Here is an 11,618-nt window from a genome sequence, read left to right on the forward strand (position 1 = left end):
CTCTGCAGGAGTTTGGGCGGTGAAGGCCACTTGACACTGAATATGGAATGAAAACAAAACAATTGCAAATTGACTTTCATCATTTAGGCCTGACGAACTTCCGTGCTTTCTCCACATCCTTATATCTGCCTTTTGCTTTTTGTCTAATTTTCCGTTTCAATTTTGCCGTGGGAATTGTTTACCTCCCAGCTGTGACTGAATCATGGTTCGTACAGGTCTAAATAAGCAAAAAATGCACGTCTTTCATCTTTCAAAGAGATTTATTGCTAAAATAGTCCAGGAACACTTGAGTCTGTTTTTTTAACGATAAAACAACACCATGGCTTAACAAAACACCTTGATTAAAGGCATTAATATAAACTTAATTTCAGTATTGCGGAAGTATTGTGCCGTTTAAGTGAACCCAACTTGCTTTTACCAAGAGGGAATTTGTAATTTAAATGCAGTCGTTTGCATAACTCGTGTTCGCAGACGTGGTTTGAAATAAAAGCGGCGACAAAAATATGTAACATCGCAATGACTTTGAGGTATCTGGGTAATTCATATTGCAACATAGGCTGTTGCTATGACGGGCCTCAAAGGGATCAATCATTTTTCAGGAAATCCACAAAATTTGCATGCGGTATGAGTATAGATGTTGTATAGAGGATATTAATTGACAAACTTCGCAAAGAATGTTCACCTAACAAGGCAAGGCCTTATCTCTTTCACCGTCGAAAATGCGTCTCCAAATACCAGTCAAAACATGGCAGCAAATTCCTGATGCAAATATCTCCATTAAAGGGGTTAATAGACGTAATACGAGGCTCAAATTTATGAAACTAGGAATCGATTTCCTCTTTAATTAAACGGCCAAATTAGGTTGGTGTCTACATGCTGAGGTATCTCCAATCTTTTCCCAAATTTCTGTTTATATCGCCGACATCATTGCTTTATTGGTTGTCATATGATTTGGCCGACATTAAAAGCAGGTTTAACCCTGAAACAGCTTAAATAAACAACTTATTTACACCGGAATATGCCAGCCTGCTGTTGAATTGCAGCCGAGCCCATTCAAAGGGCAAAAAAGTTCGGGTCAAAAAAAGCAGCAGAGTGACCGCCCTTCTTCGTTACCTTGGGTGGATCAGGAAAGAAAGCGCACCTTATAGGCGAACTATTATCTCGCAATTTCGAAGTATTTGGTTGTGAAATCGACCTAACCTCCTTTGTATAATATTTTGTATGTGTTATGGTGCCGTATTCTTTAAAAATTTAAATTGCCAACGGAAGTGACGGAAGTAAGTCACACTTCAAAGACGGTTGAGCAGGTTGTCGTAAACTGACCAATCAACGATCGTGTGACCATATTTGGTAAACTTAGTAAAGTCTATGCACATGGCTTTGTTGTCTGCAGAGCATTGCCTAATAAGGATTAAATTCGCTCGCGGTAGTGCAATGTTTTTGTTTTCTTCCAACCCAAACTTCAAACCAAAAAGCTTGCTTTTCCCCGCATCCTTAGGCCCAATCTCGCTCAAAATTTAAAGATAATAGCCGTAGTTAGTATATCTTACACCGATAGGGTTTTTTGCTGCCTTCCCTATATTATAATCGGCCAAAAAGGGTGAAAATTTAAGGAAGTTGTGCTAGAATTTTTGTGTGTTTTTGGCATTCCCCTGCGGCTTGACTCGACCGGAAATGGAAGGGACAGGTTATCCCAGGCGGATGTGACGTACGGCGTCACCAATTACAGCCATTTAAATTTTTGGAAGAACACTTTGCACTCATAGCTTGTTGTGGCAAGTTGTACGTTGTTGAACTGTACTGTGGAAGACGCTTAGCTCTCGAAGTTAGTTGTGAAAATGGAAGACGACGTTGCGGCATTAGTTGTTGATAATGGATCTGGTATGTGCAAGGCTGGTTTCGCCGGAGACGATGCGCCAAGAGCTGTATTCCCCTCCATCGTCGGTCGTCCTCGCCATCAAGGTGTGATGGTTGGTATGGGCCAGAAAGACTCGTATGTTGGCGATGAAGCCCAAAGCAAACGAGGTATCCTTACCTTAAAATACCCCATCGAACACGGCATCGTCACAAACTGGGACGATATGGAAAAGGTAGGTTTTTGAGGTTCGTTTATAGTCGTTTCAGCTTGTGGTAAACGCCCTCTTTAATTAGTATTTTTTCGCTTCTCTAGATATGGCATCACACATTCTACAACGAACTCCGAGTTGCACCAGAAGAACACCCCGTACTTCTCACAGAGGCACCGTTGAACCCTAAAGCCAACCGTGAAAAAATGACTCAGGTAAGCAATAAGCTCCCTGTTGGTACTTTTGTACATTGAAATCATAATCAATTATCTACATGGCTTGCTACGAAGATCTTAGCCATCAATTTTCCACAACCAGTTAAATATTCTCCTTTTTGGTTTTTATTTTAATTATATCATGAAACGTAGGAAGAATTTATTTAATTTTGAGATAAGGCAGTAATTAATTCTGTTATCTTATTGTATCTGTTATTTTAGATCATGTTTGAGACATTCAACACCCCAGCTATGTATGTAGCTATCCAGGCTGTGTTATCCCTGTATGCTTCTGGTCGTACCACAGGAATCGTGTTCGACAGTGGTGATGGTGTCTCCCACACCGTACCAATCTATGAAGGTTATGCCTTACCTCATGCCATCCTTCGTCTCGATTTGGCTGGTCGTGATCTCACAGATTACCTGATGAAAATCCTGACCGAGAGAGGTTACTCGTTCACCACAACTGCCGAAAGGGAGATTGTTCGTGACATCAAAGAGAAATTGGCCTACGTTGCTCTTGACTTTGAACAGGAGATGGAAACAGCAGCAAGCAGTTCTACCTTGGAAAAATCCTACGAGCTTCCTGATGGCCAGGTTATCACCATTGGCAACGAGCGATTCAGATGTCCTGAAGCTCTCTTCCAACCATCCTTCCTCGGAATGGAATCGGCCGGTATCCACGAGACTTGCTACAATTCCATCATGAAATGCGATGTTGATATCAGAAAAGATCTGTACGCTAACACAGTGTTGTCTGGTGGTTCCACAATGTTCCCTGGTATTGCCGACAGAATGCAGAAAGAAATCACTGCTCTCGCACCACCAACAATGAAAATTAAAGTTATCGCTCCACCTGAAAGGAAATACTCTGTCTGGATTGGTGGCTCCATCTTGGCTTCCCTTTCAACCTTCCAACAGATGTGGATCTCGAAACAAGAATACGACGAGTCTGGACCATCCATTGTTCACCGAAAGTGCTTCTAAATTTTGGCCTAAAAATGACTTACTAACCACAAGAATAATAATCGTACTTCTGTTGTAAAATTTATATAATATGTCCTGAATAATGGAACTGGAATTGTTTATATTTTTGGACTAGATTGTGTTTAGTAGTTATGACTGTACAGTTCAACAGGTAACTCACAGATAATGTTAAAAAAATTCACAATAAATGCATAGAACAATTTTCTAAATCATGTGTTGGTGTCGATAGTTGAGTATAGAAAATGAACCAAATTTAAGGTATCAAAATTTTAACTGATGAATATATTAATGCACTATATATAATTTGGTTTTATGATAATAATCTATATTGGTTTGCAATCACCTGGAGTTGCCTATTTCATATATGTCCATGACAGTCATCCCTGCACTTGAAGGTTGGCATCGGTTGGCATGTATGATGTCTTAGGGTGGGTGCCCCCCCCCCCCCACTTCGAGCACTCCATGTGTTTTTAGTATAGGTGTTAACTATAGTACAAAAACTTTGTTTGAGCATTCTGATTTCCCTCGATCAGGTGTGGGGGGTATACGTCAGGACCATATGAAAGTGCCTCCTTTTTCCCCCAGTGAAAAATGTTTAATAGTATGAGAGGCTTCAAGTAATTGCTGGCCGAATATTTATCAATACACAAACATTGTGTGGTAACTTCGAATACAGAAAGCAAGTGCACTTCTGTGCATTATTTAGCATTGTTTTGGGTTACAAACTGTTGCATGGTTCTGCGATGAAACGCTGCGCTCGGTTACAAAATCGCCGCAAACTTGAACGTTGCAAAAGCATGATGCCTAACAGCTGTTTTTAGTTGAGTTGAATACCTGAGAAAATGCTTATAAAATGTTTGAAAATTGCAACCAAGTCCAAAACAAGTGGACAACAACAACCGGTAACAATCCCTCTCTCAGCGCTTAATGCTGTAAGATAACAAAAGGTTACAGGGCGACGGGGTGGGGATGAAAAGGACAAATTACATATTCGCGTTTAAGCACTTTACTGGTATAACTCCCATCGGCAATATTTTTGCATAATTAGCGTGACTTTACGAAATGGTAACATGCGTGTTGCTCGTGAACCAGAAGTGCCCAGTGTTTAGAAGGCAAACCAGAAATTAATCTCATTTGCAATGTTTTTTTCCGCAATTCTTTGCATATGACGTCCTCCTTGGGGGGGCACTATGATGTCTTCTAGGGGGGGGGGAGCAATGGCGAAAGCTCTGTGATAAAAAAGAGACAAAGAACTTTTGAAAGGGATGTATAACATATCCTCTCAAAACAGATTCCTCCCTCCCTCATAGTTGTCAATTTAAAGGAAATTTCTGTCGATTAGGTTCGACAGCACTTTAGAAGAAACTTATCGAAAATGGAAGAAGATTTTCCAACCTTAGTTATTGATAATGGATCTGGTATGTGCAAGGCTGGTTTTGCTGGAGACGATGCGCCAAGAGTTGCATTCCCCACCATCGTCGGTCGTCCTCGCCATCAAGATATGATGGTTGGTATGGGCCAGAAATACTTGTATGTTGGCGATGAAGCTCAAAGTGAAAGAGGGAACCTCACCTTGAAATACCCCATCGAACACGGCATCGTTAGAAACTGGGACGATATGGAAAAGGTATGTTTTTGAGGTTCGTTTATGCTCGTTTCAACTTGTGGTATTAAAACGGTCTCTTCAACTATTATTTTTGTGTTTTTCTGGATATGGCATCACACGTTCTACAACGAACTCGAAGTTGCACCAGAAGAACACCCCGTACTTCTCACAGAGCCACCGTTTAACCCTAAAGCCAACCGTGAAAAAATGACTCAGGTAAGCAATAAGCTCCCTGTTGGTACTTTTGGGAGCAATTATAGAATACCTGGACAATCCAACAAAGTGGACCAAAGTGTTAACAGTGTATGCCATATATAACTAGGTCCACTTTGTTTTATGTTACTGAATACATGAATTGGACTTTCACAGGAAAGGAATAAACACTATTTTTAAAGAACGGGGCAGTTCTATACACTAAAATTGATCCTTCTGACAGATATTAAACAATATAATGCACTATTGGCAGGGTATTCTATAATTGTACCAAAATAAGTATTTGTATTTTTTATTTTAGATTATGTTTGAGACATTCAACTGCCCAGCTATATGTGTAGCTATCCAGGCTGTGTTATCCCTGTATGCTTCTGGTCGTACCACAGGAATCGTTTTTGACAGTGGTGATGGTGTCTCCCACACTGTACCAATCTACCAAGGTTGTGCAATACCTAATGCAATTTTATGTCTTGATATCGGTGGTCGTGATCTAAATTATGTACTAATGAAGGTCTTGGCTGAGAGAGGTTACTCTTTCACTACAACTGCCGAAAGGGAGATTGTTCGTGACATCAAAGAAAAGTTGGCCTATGTTGCCTTGGATTTTAGTAAGGAGATAGAAACAGCCACCAGCAGTTCAAGTTTGGAGAAAAACTATGAGCTTCCTGATGGCCAAATCATCACTCTTGGCAAAGCGCGATTTATATGTCCTGAAGCCCTTTTTCAACCAACCTTTCTCGGGATGAGTTCTCCAGGTATCACTGATACCTGCTACAATTCCATCATGAAATGCGATATTGATATCAGAAAAGATCTCTACGCTAACACAGTGTTGGCTGGTGGTTCTACCTTGTTCCCTGGTTTTGCTGACCGAATGGAAAAAGAGATCACTACTCTCGCACCACCAACAATGAAAATTAAAGTTATCGCTCCACCTGAAAGAAAGTACTCGGTCTGGATTGGTGGCTCCATCTTGGCTTCTCTTTCAACCTTCCAACAGATGTGGATCTCGAAAGAGGAACATGATGAAACAGGACCATCCATTGTTAACCAAAAATGCTTCTAAATTTTCGAGTCATAGTGAATTAGTCTAACCACAAGAATAATAACAGTACTTCTGTTGTAAAATTTAAGTAATATGTCCTGAACATTGCGACTGAAATTGTTTATATTCTTGGACTAGAGTGTGTTTAGTCACTGGCATTTTAAGCTGGGTGCAAGAGGGGGCATCTACCCCAAGGAGGGGGGCAGCCCAACCCCAGGAAAAACATCTGTTTGGGCAGCATTTGTATGCAGCTCCAACTGCCTTTTCTTGTGGTGTTGAGTACCTAAGAAAATAAGAAAATTCTTATAAAACGTTTGCAAATTGCAACCAAGTCCAAAACAAGTGGACAACAACCGGAATCAATGCCTCCCTCCCCCCCCCCCGGGCCTTCTTTCTGAGAAACGTTCAGTGCTTAATGCTGTAAGATAACAAAAGGTTACAGGGCGACGGGGTGCGGATGAAAATGACAAATTACATATTCGCGTTTAAACACTTCACTGGTAGAACTCCGCGCGAAGGCGCAGCACATTGGCAATATTTTTGCATAATTAGCGTAACTTTACGAAATGGTAACATGCGTGCCCAGTGTTTGGAAGGCAAACCAGAAATTTAATCTCATTTGTAATGTTTTTTCCGCAATTCTTTGCATATGACGTCCTCCTTGGGGGGAGCAATGACGAAAGCTCTGATAAAAAAGAGACAAAGAACTTTTGAAAGGGATGTATAATATATCCTATCAAAACAGATTCCTCAATTTTTCGTTTCCATGGGGCTGGTCGTGATCTCACTGATCTACTGATGAAAATCTTGACCGAGAGAGGTTACTCTTTCACCACAACTGCCGAAAGGGAGATTGTTCGTGATATCAAAGAAAAGTTAGCCTATGTTGCCTTGGATTTTCAGCAGGAGATAGAAACAGCCACCAGCAGTTCAAGTTTGGAGAAAAACTATGAGCTTCCTGATGGTCAGGTGATCACTCTTGGCAAAGAGCGATTTATATGTCCTGAAGCCCTCTTTCAACCAACCTTCCTCGGAATGAGTTGTTCAGGTATCACTGATACCTGCTTCAATTCAATCATGAAATGCAATGTTGATATCAGGAAAGACCTGTCTGCTAACATTCTGTTGGCTGGTGGTTCTACCTTGTTTCCTGGTTTTGCTGACCGAATGGAAAAAGAGATCACTACTCTTGTACCACCAACAATGAAAATTAAAGTTAGTGCTCCACCTGAAAGAAAGTACTCTGTCTGGATTGGTGGCTCCATCTTGGCTTCTCTTTCAACCTTCCAACAGATGTGGATCTCGAAAGAGGAATATGATGAAACAGGACCATCCATTGTTAACCAAAAACGCTTCTAAATTTTCGAGTAATAGTGACTTAGTCTAACCACAAAAATAATAACAGTACTTCTGTTGTAAAATTTAAGTAATATGTCCTAAACATTGCAGCTGGAATTGTTTATATTTTTGGACTAGAGTGTGTTTAGTCACTGGCATTTTAAGCTGGGTGCAAGAGGGGGTGGCATCTACCCCAAGGAGGGGGGCAGCCCACCCCCAGGAAAAACATCTGTTTGGGCAGCATTTGTATTCTGCTCTAACTCCCTTTTCTTGTGGTGTTGAATACCTAAAAAAATTTTTATAAAACGTTTGCAAACAAGTCCAACATAGCAACGGGTAACAACCTACTATGCCCCACCCCCTCCCCCACCCCAGGCCCCACCCCCTCCCCCACCCCAGTTCCCATTGATCCCCTTAATACTTAAAGATAAAAACGTTGCAGGGCGATGCAGTGTGGATGAAAAGGACAAATTACACATTCGCAGTTGATTACATTGGTAGAACTCCACGCGATTGACGGGTTACTCATTGCGAGCTTATAATAGCTACGCACGGTGCATTGACTAAGTGTTTGCATAATTAGCGCAACAATATCGAAACGAAAACACGCGTGTCGTGCGTGAACCGGAAGTGACGTAAGGACCCCAGCGTTTAAATTGTGCAAGGCTTATCTTTTCTGTCTCACTTGTTTGAAGTCTTGTTCAGACTTGGCGCGAGGTTGGATAGCACTTTAAAGGAAGCTTAGAAACTTATCGAAAATGGAAGACGACGTTGCGGCATTAGTTGTTGATAATGGATCTGGTATGTGCAAGGCTGGTTTCGCCGGAGACGATGCGCCAAGAGCTGTATTCCCCTCCATCGTCGGTCGTCCTCGCCATCAAGGTGTGATGGTTGGTATGGGCCAAAAAGACTCGTATGTTGGCGATGAAGCTCAAAGCAAAAGAGGTATCCTTACCTTGAAATACCCCATCGAACACGGCATCGTCACAAACTGGGACGATATGGAAAAGGTAGGGGTTTATTTGCCGTCAAAATGGTTTCGTTTAAATGCCTACACGTATTTAAGATCGTGCGGTTAACGCCCTTATTTTCTGTTTGTGCTTGTAGATTTGGCATCACACCTTCTACAACGAACTTCGTGTAGCACCAGAAGAACACCCCGTCCTTCTCACCGAAGCCCCGTTGAATCCCAAAGCCAACCGTGAAAAAATGACCCAGGTAAGCAAGCACATACAATATATCGCCATATTTGTACTTAAATGGCAGATGTTGCCTTTTCGAAACTCATGGCAGAAGTATCACTTGAAATATCGCTAAAGTATATCGATAGCTCGATGCTGCTTCGAAGTTAGAATGTAATCGCATATCAAATACTAAAAACTTATCTCGTTTGAAGTTCACAGCAGGTTCAAGCATGTTCGAATTTGTTTAATAAAAATTAGAAGTTTTAACAAGTTCTAATCGAAGTTTTTTGACACCAATTTGTCGATTAATTTTATTAATATGTAACATTGTAGTCGTGTTGTTTTTAAAAAGCTGAATGCGTTTGTTTTATAACTCAGATTGATATATTTTCAGCAAATTTAACATAAAAGGTGTGGCATTTTTGGTTTAGGGCATCACTTCCTCATATTTCGTTTTATTAATTAAGTTCTATTTTAAAAATATATTATAAACGGTCGAACTCGAATATTGGAAGGAACTTCCTGACGTTTCAATTTCATAGCAAACTACTTCTATTCATTAAAAGATTTTGTATAAAAGTCCCTTAAATTATCACATCTCAAAGTTCAAGTAATGCATAGCTTACCTACCAACCTGTTGCTACAATTTTTGCAGTATTTTAAATATCCCTACTCTGTGTTATTAAATTGAGACTTAACAATTTTTTTAGATTATGTTTGAGACATTCAACACCCCAGCTATGTATGTAGCTATCCAGGCTGTGTTATCCCTGTATGCTTCTGGTCGTACGACAGGAATCGTGTTCGACAGTGGTGATGGTGTCTCCCACACCGTACCAATCTATGAAGGTTATGCCTTACCTCATGCCATCCTTCGTCTCGATTTGGCTGGTCGTGATCTCACAGATTACCTGATGAAGATCTTGACCGAGAGAGGTTACTCGTTCACCACAACTGCCGAAAGGGAGATCGTTCGTGACATCAAAGAAAAGTTGGCCTACGTTGCTCTTGACTTTGAACAGGAGATGGATACAGCAGCAAGCAGTTCCACCTTGGAAAAATCCTACGAGCTTCCTGATGGCCAGGTTATCACCATTGGCAACGAGCGGTTCAGATGTCCTGAAGCTCTCTTCCAACCATCCTTCCTCGGAATGGAGTCTGCTGGTATCCACGAGACCTGCTACAATTCCATCATGAAATGCGATGTTGATATCAGAAAAGATCTCTATGCTAACACAGTGTTGTCTGGTGGTTCTACCATGTTCCCTGGTATTGCCGACAGAATGCAGAAAGAGATCACAGCTCTCGCACCACCAACAATGAAAATCAAGGTTATCGCTCCACCAGAAAGGAAATACTCTGTCTGGATTGGTGGCTCCATCTTGGCCTCACTTTCCACCTTCCAACAGATGTGGATCTCAAAACAAGAATATGATGAATCTGGTCCATCCATTGTTCACCGAAAATGCTTCTAAGCTCAATGGACATATAGTTATTTTCCTAATTCTAACATACTCTTGTTATAAACCTTTACAGTATGTCTAAATAATCAAACCAAATTGCTTATTTTCTGGAATATTGTGCTTTGAAAAACAGTCTGTACAGTTCAATATTGACATTGCTGGTTCACAAAAAACTATAAAAATTACATAAAAAGGAGCGTTTCTTTTTTTACAACCCTCTTAGCTAACTTTTTGTAGATTTGATATTATGATTGAATAAAACACACAATTGCTTCTAGACTTAGTTTGTAACTTGTATGTAAAAGTTCATGTTTTGTGTTAAAAGTGTAATATGTTGAATGAAAATTTTCACCATGCAGACTAGAATTACAAGGGAAGTGGATATAATCTGTAGTTCACCCCCAGTTTGATACTTAGATAATTATGCAAGGTAAGGGTTGTTATTAATTTGGATATGGTATGGAGGGGGGTTAAATTTATTTTTCATTGAAAAGGGGTGTCCCTACATGTTCACCAACAGCAAGATGGTTTTTATGCTATTTGAGAAAACAAGATAGGTATGTTCATTATATTATTATGGTTGCTAATTTTTGCAAGAAGAAACTGTTTTAACAAGATCAAACCTCTTACTAGGGCTGGTTGTATAAAACTCTTTAACTACACTTTACATAGTTAAATCCTAGACTAGTTAACTCAGAAACACACAACTCTGATTGGCCAATTCTGTCCTTAACTAGTAACTACAGTTAAAAGTTAACTAGTCTTTTATACAACCATCCCCTGAATGTTTTCCGAATTTCCAAACCATTTGAGAGTAATTGTTTTGACCGGGATTCAGGGTTCTACAGGGTGTCTCAAAAAAAATGCAAGAATATTAATATTGTTCGGGTTTGCACCATAGTTAAGCTAAAATGGCTTTTAGCATTGTAAATGAAGGATTAAGATTTAAGAGCCATTTTCAATTCCCAGAGGTGCACTTTAGAGCTGTATTTTAATATTCTTGCATATTTAAGTGGTTGCGTTTTTTTGAGACACCCTGTACAGCATGTAAAAGTATTACTTGACTGTGATTGGTTGATTTCAGTGCAGTTAATCCTCGTGAGTTTTTCAAAGACCTCAAACCTCAATAGCACTCGTCCTTCGGATTTGTGCTATTTTGAAGTTATTGAAAAACTCACTCGTGCATGTTATATCCAAATTACACTCGAAACCATGCTATTACCTATACAAATTGGCCAAATATTATTAACATAAGTAATCAATACTTCGCCTTCGGCTAATTTTAATATTCAGTATCTACCAACCCTGTCCTTAGCCTACGTCGTAAATAGGTTTCGTTTGATAAATAAAAAGTGTTCAAACAAGGTCCGTCATCTACTCTCTTTCTCCAGGGTATTCCAACCGGATAATTAGGTAAAACAGATTACAATGGCCTTTTCTTTGTATTGGCTTATTGTTTTCTGTGTATTTTTGAGAGAATTAATGCATTTTCAGCCTAATT

The 11,618-nt window shown here is 40.1% G+C and overlaps 2 protein-coding genes across 3 annotated transcripts; both read left to right on the forward strand.

Annotated features, from left to right (window-relative positions):
* The first annotated feature begins 1,743 nt into the window (after window positions 1-1,743).
* On the forward strand, window positions 1,744-10,396 carry LOC114519299 (actin, cytoplasmic). Of its 2 annotated transcripts, XM_028539416.1 has the most exons (4): window positions 1,744-1,881; window positions 8,272-8,480; window positions 8,578-8,688; window positions 9,365-10,396. In XM_028539416.1, exons 1-4 carry the CDS (start codon window positions 1,839-1,841, stop codon window positions 10,127-10,129), a joined length of 1,128 nt encoding a protein of 375 aa, XP_028395217.1. In that variant the 5' UTR covers window positions 1,744-1,838; the 3' UTR covers window positions 10,130-10,396. The 2 variants fall into 2 exon arrangements, with proteins under 2 accessions (XP_028395217.1, XP_028395216.1); XM_028539415.1 differs by lacking the exons at window positions 8,272-8,480; window positions 8,578-8,688; window positions 9,365-10,396 and adding exons at window positions 2,171-2,281; window positions 2,504-3,477 and having other exon boundaries at window positions 1,744-2,090.
* On the forward strand, window positions 4,397-6,240 carry LOC114519300 (actin, cytoplasmic-like). Its single transcript, XM_028539417.1, has 3 exons — window positions 4,397-4,895; window positions 4,980-5,090; window positions 5,389-6,240. Exons 1-3 carry the CDS (start codon window positions 4,644-4,646, stop codon window positions 6,151-6,153), a joined length of 1,128 nt encoding a protein of 375 aa, XP_028395218.1. The 5' UTR covers window positions 4,397-4,643; the 3' UTR covers window positions 6,154-6,240.
* Window positions 10,397-11,618: the final 1,222 nt, after the last annotated feature.

This window comes from Dendronephthya gigantea, unplaced genomic scaffold (genome assembly GCF_004324835.1).
Source record: "Dendronephthya gigantea isolate DGI-Jeju-01 unplaced genomic scaffold, DenGig_1.0 000013F, whole genome shotgun sequence".
NCBI classification, from domain to species: Eukaryota; Metazoa; Cnidaria; class Anthozoa; order Malacalcyonacea; family Nephtheidae; genus Dendronephthya; species Dendronephthya gigantea.

What these genes read in the sequence shown, in the direction of transcription:
- LOC114519300 (XM_028539417.1), top strand. Translation starts at nt 4,644, where the DNA reads ATGGAAGAAGATTTTCCAACCTTAGTTATTGATAATGGATCTGGTATG. An exon ending in ACTGGGACGATATGGAAAAG is followed by an intron (nt 4,896 to 4,979) that starts GTATGTTTTTGA and finishes GTGTTTTTCTGG; the next exon opens with ATATGGCATCACACGTTCTA. An exon ending in ACCGTGAAAAAATGACTCAG is followed by an intron (nt 5,091 to 5,388) that starts GTAAGCAATAAG and finishes TTTTTATTTTAG; the next exon opens with ATTATGTTTGAGACATTCAA.
- LOC114519299 (XM_028539416.1), top strand. Translation starts at nt 1,839, where the DNA reads ATGGAAGACGACGTTGCGGCATTAGTTGTTGATAATGGATCTG. An exon ending in ACTGGGACGATATGGAAAAG is followed by an intron (nt 8,481 to 8,577) that starts GTAGGGGTTTAT and finishes TTGTGCTTGTAG; the next exon opens with ATTTGGCATCACACCTTCTA. An exon ending in ACCGTGAAAAAATGACCCAG is followed by an intron (nt 8,689 to 9,364) that starts GTAAGCAAGCAC and finishes CAATTTTTTTAG; the next exon opens with ATTATGTTTGAGACATTCAA.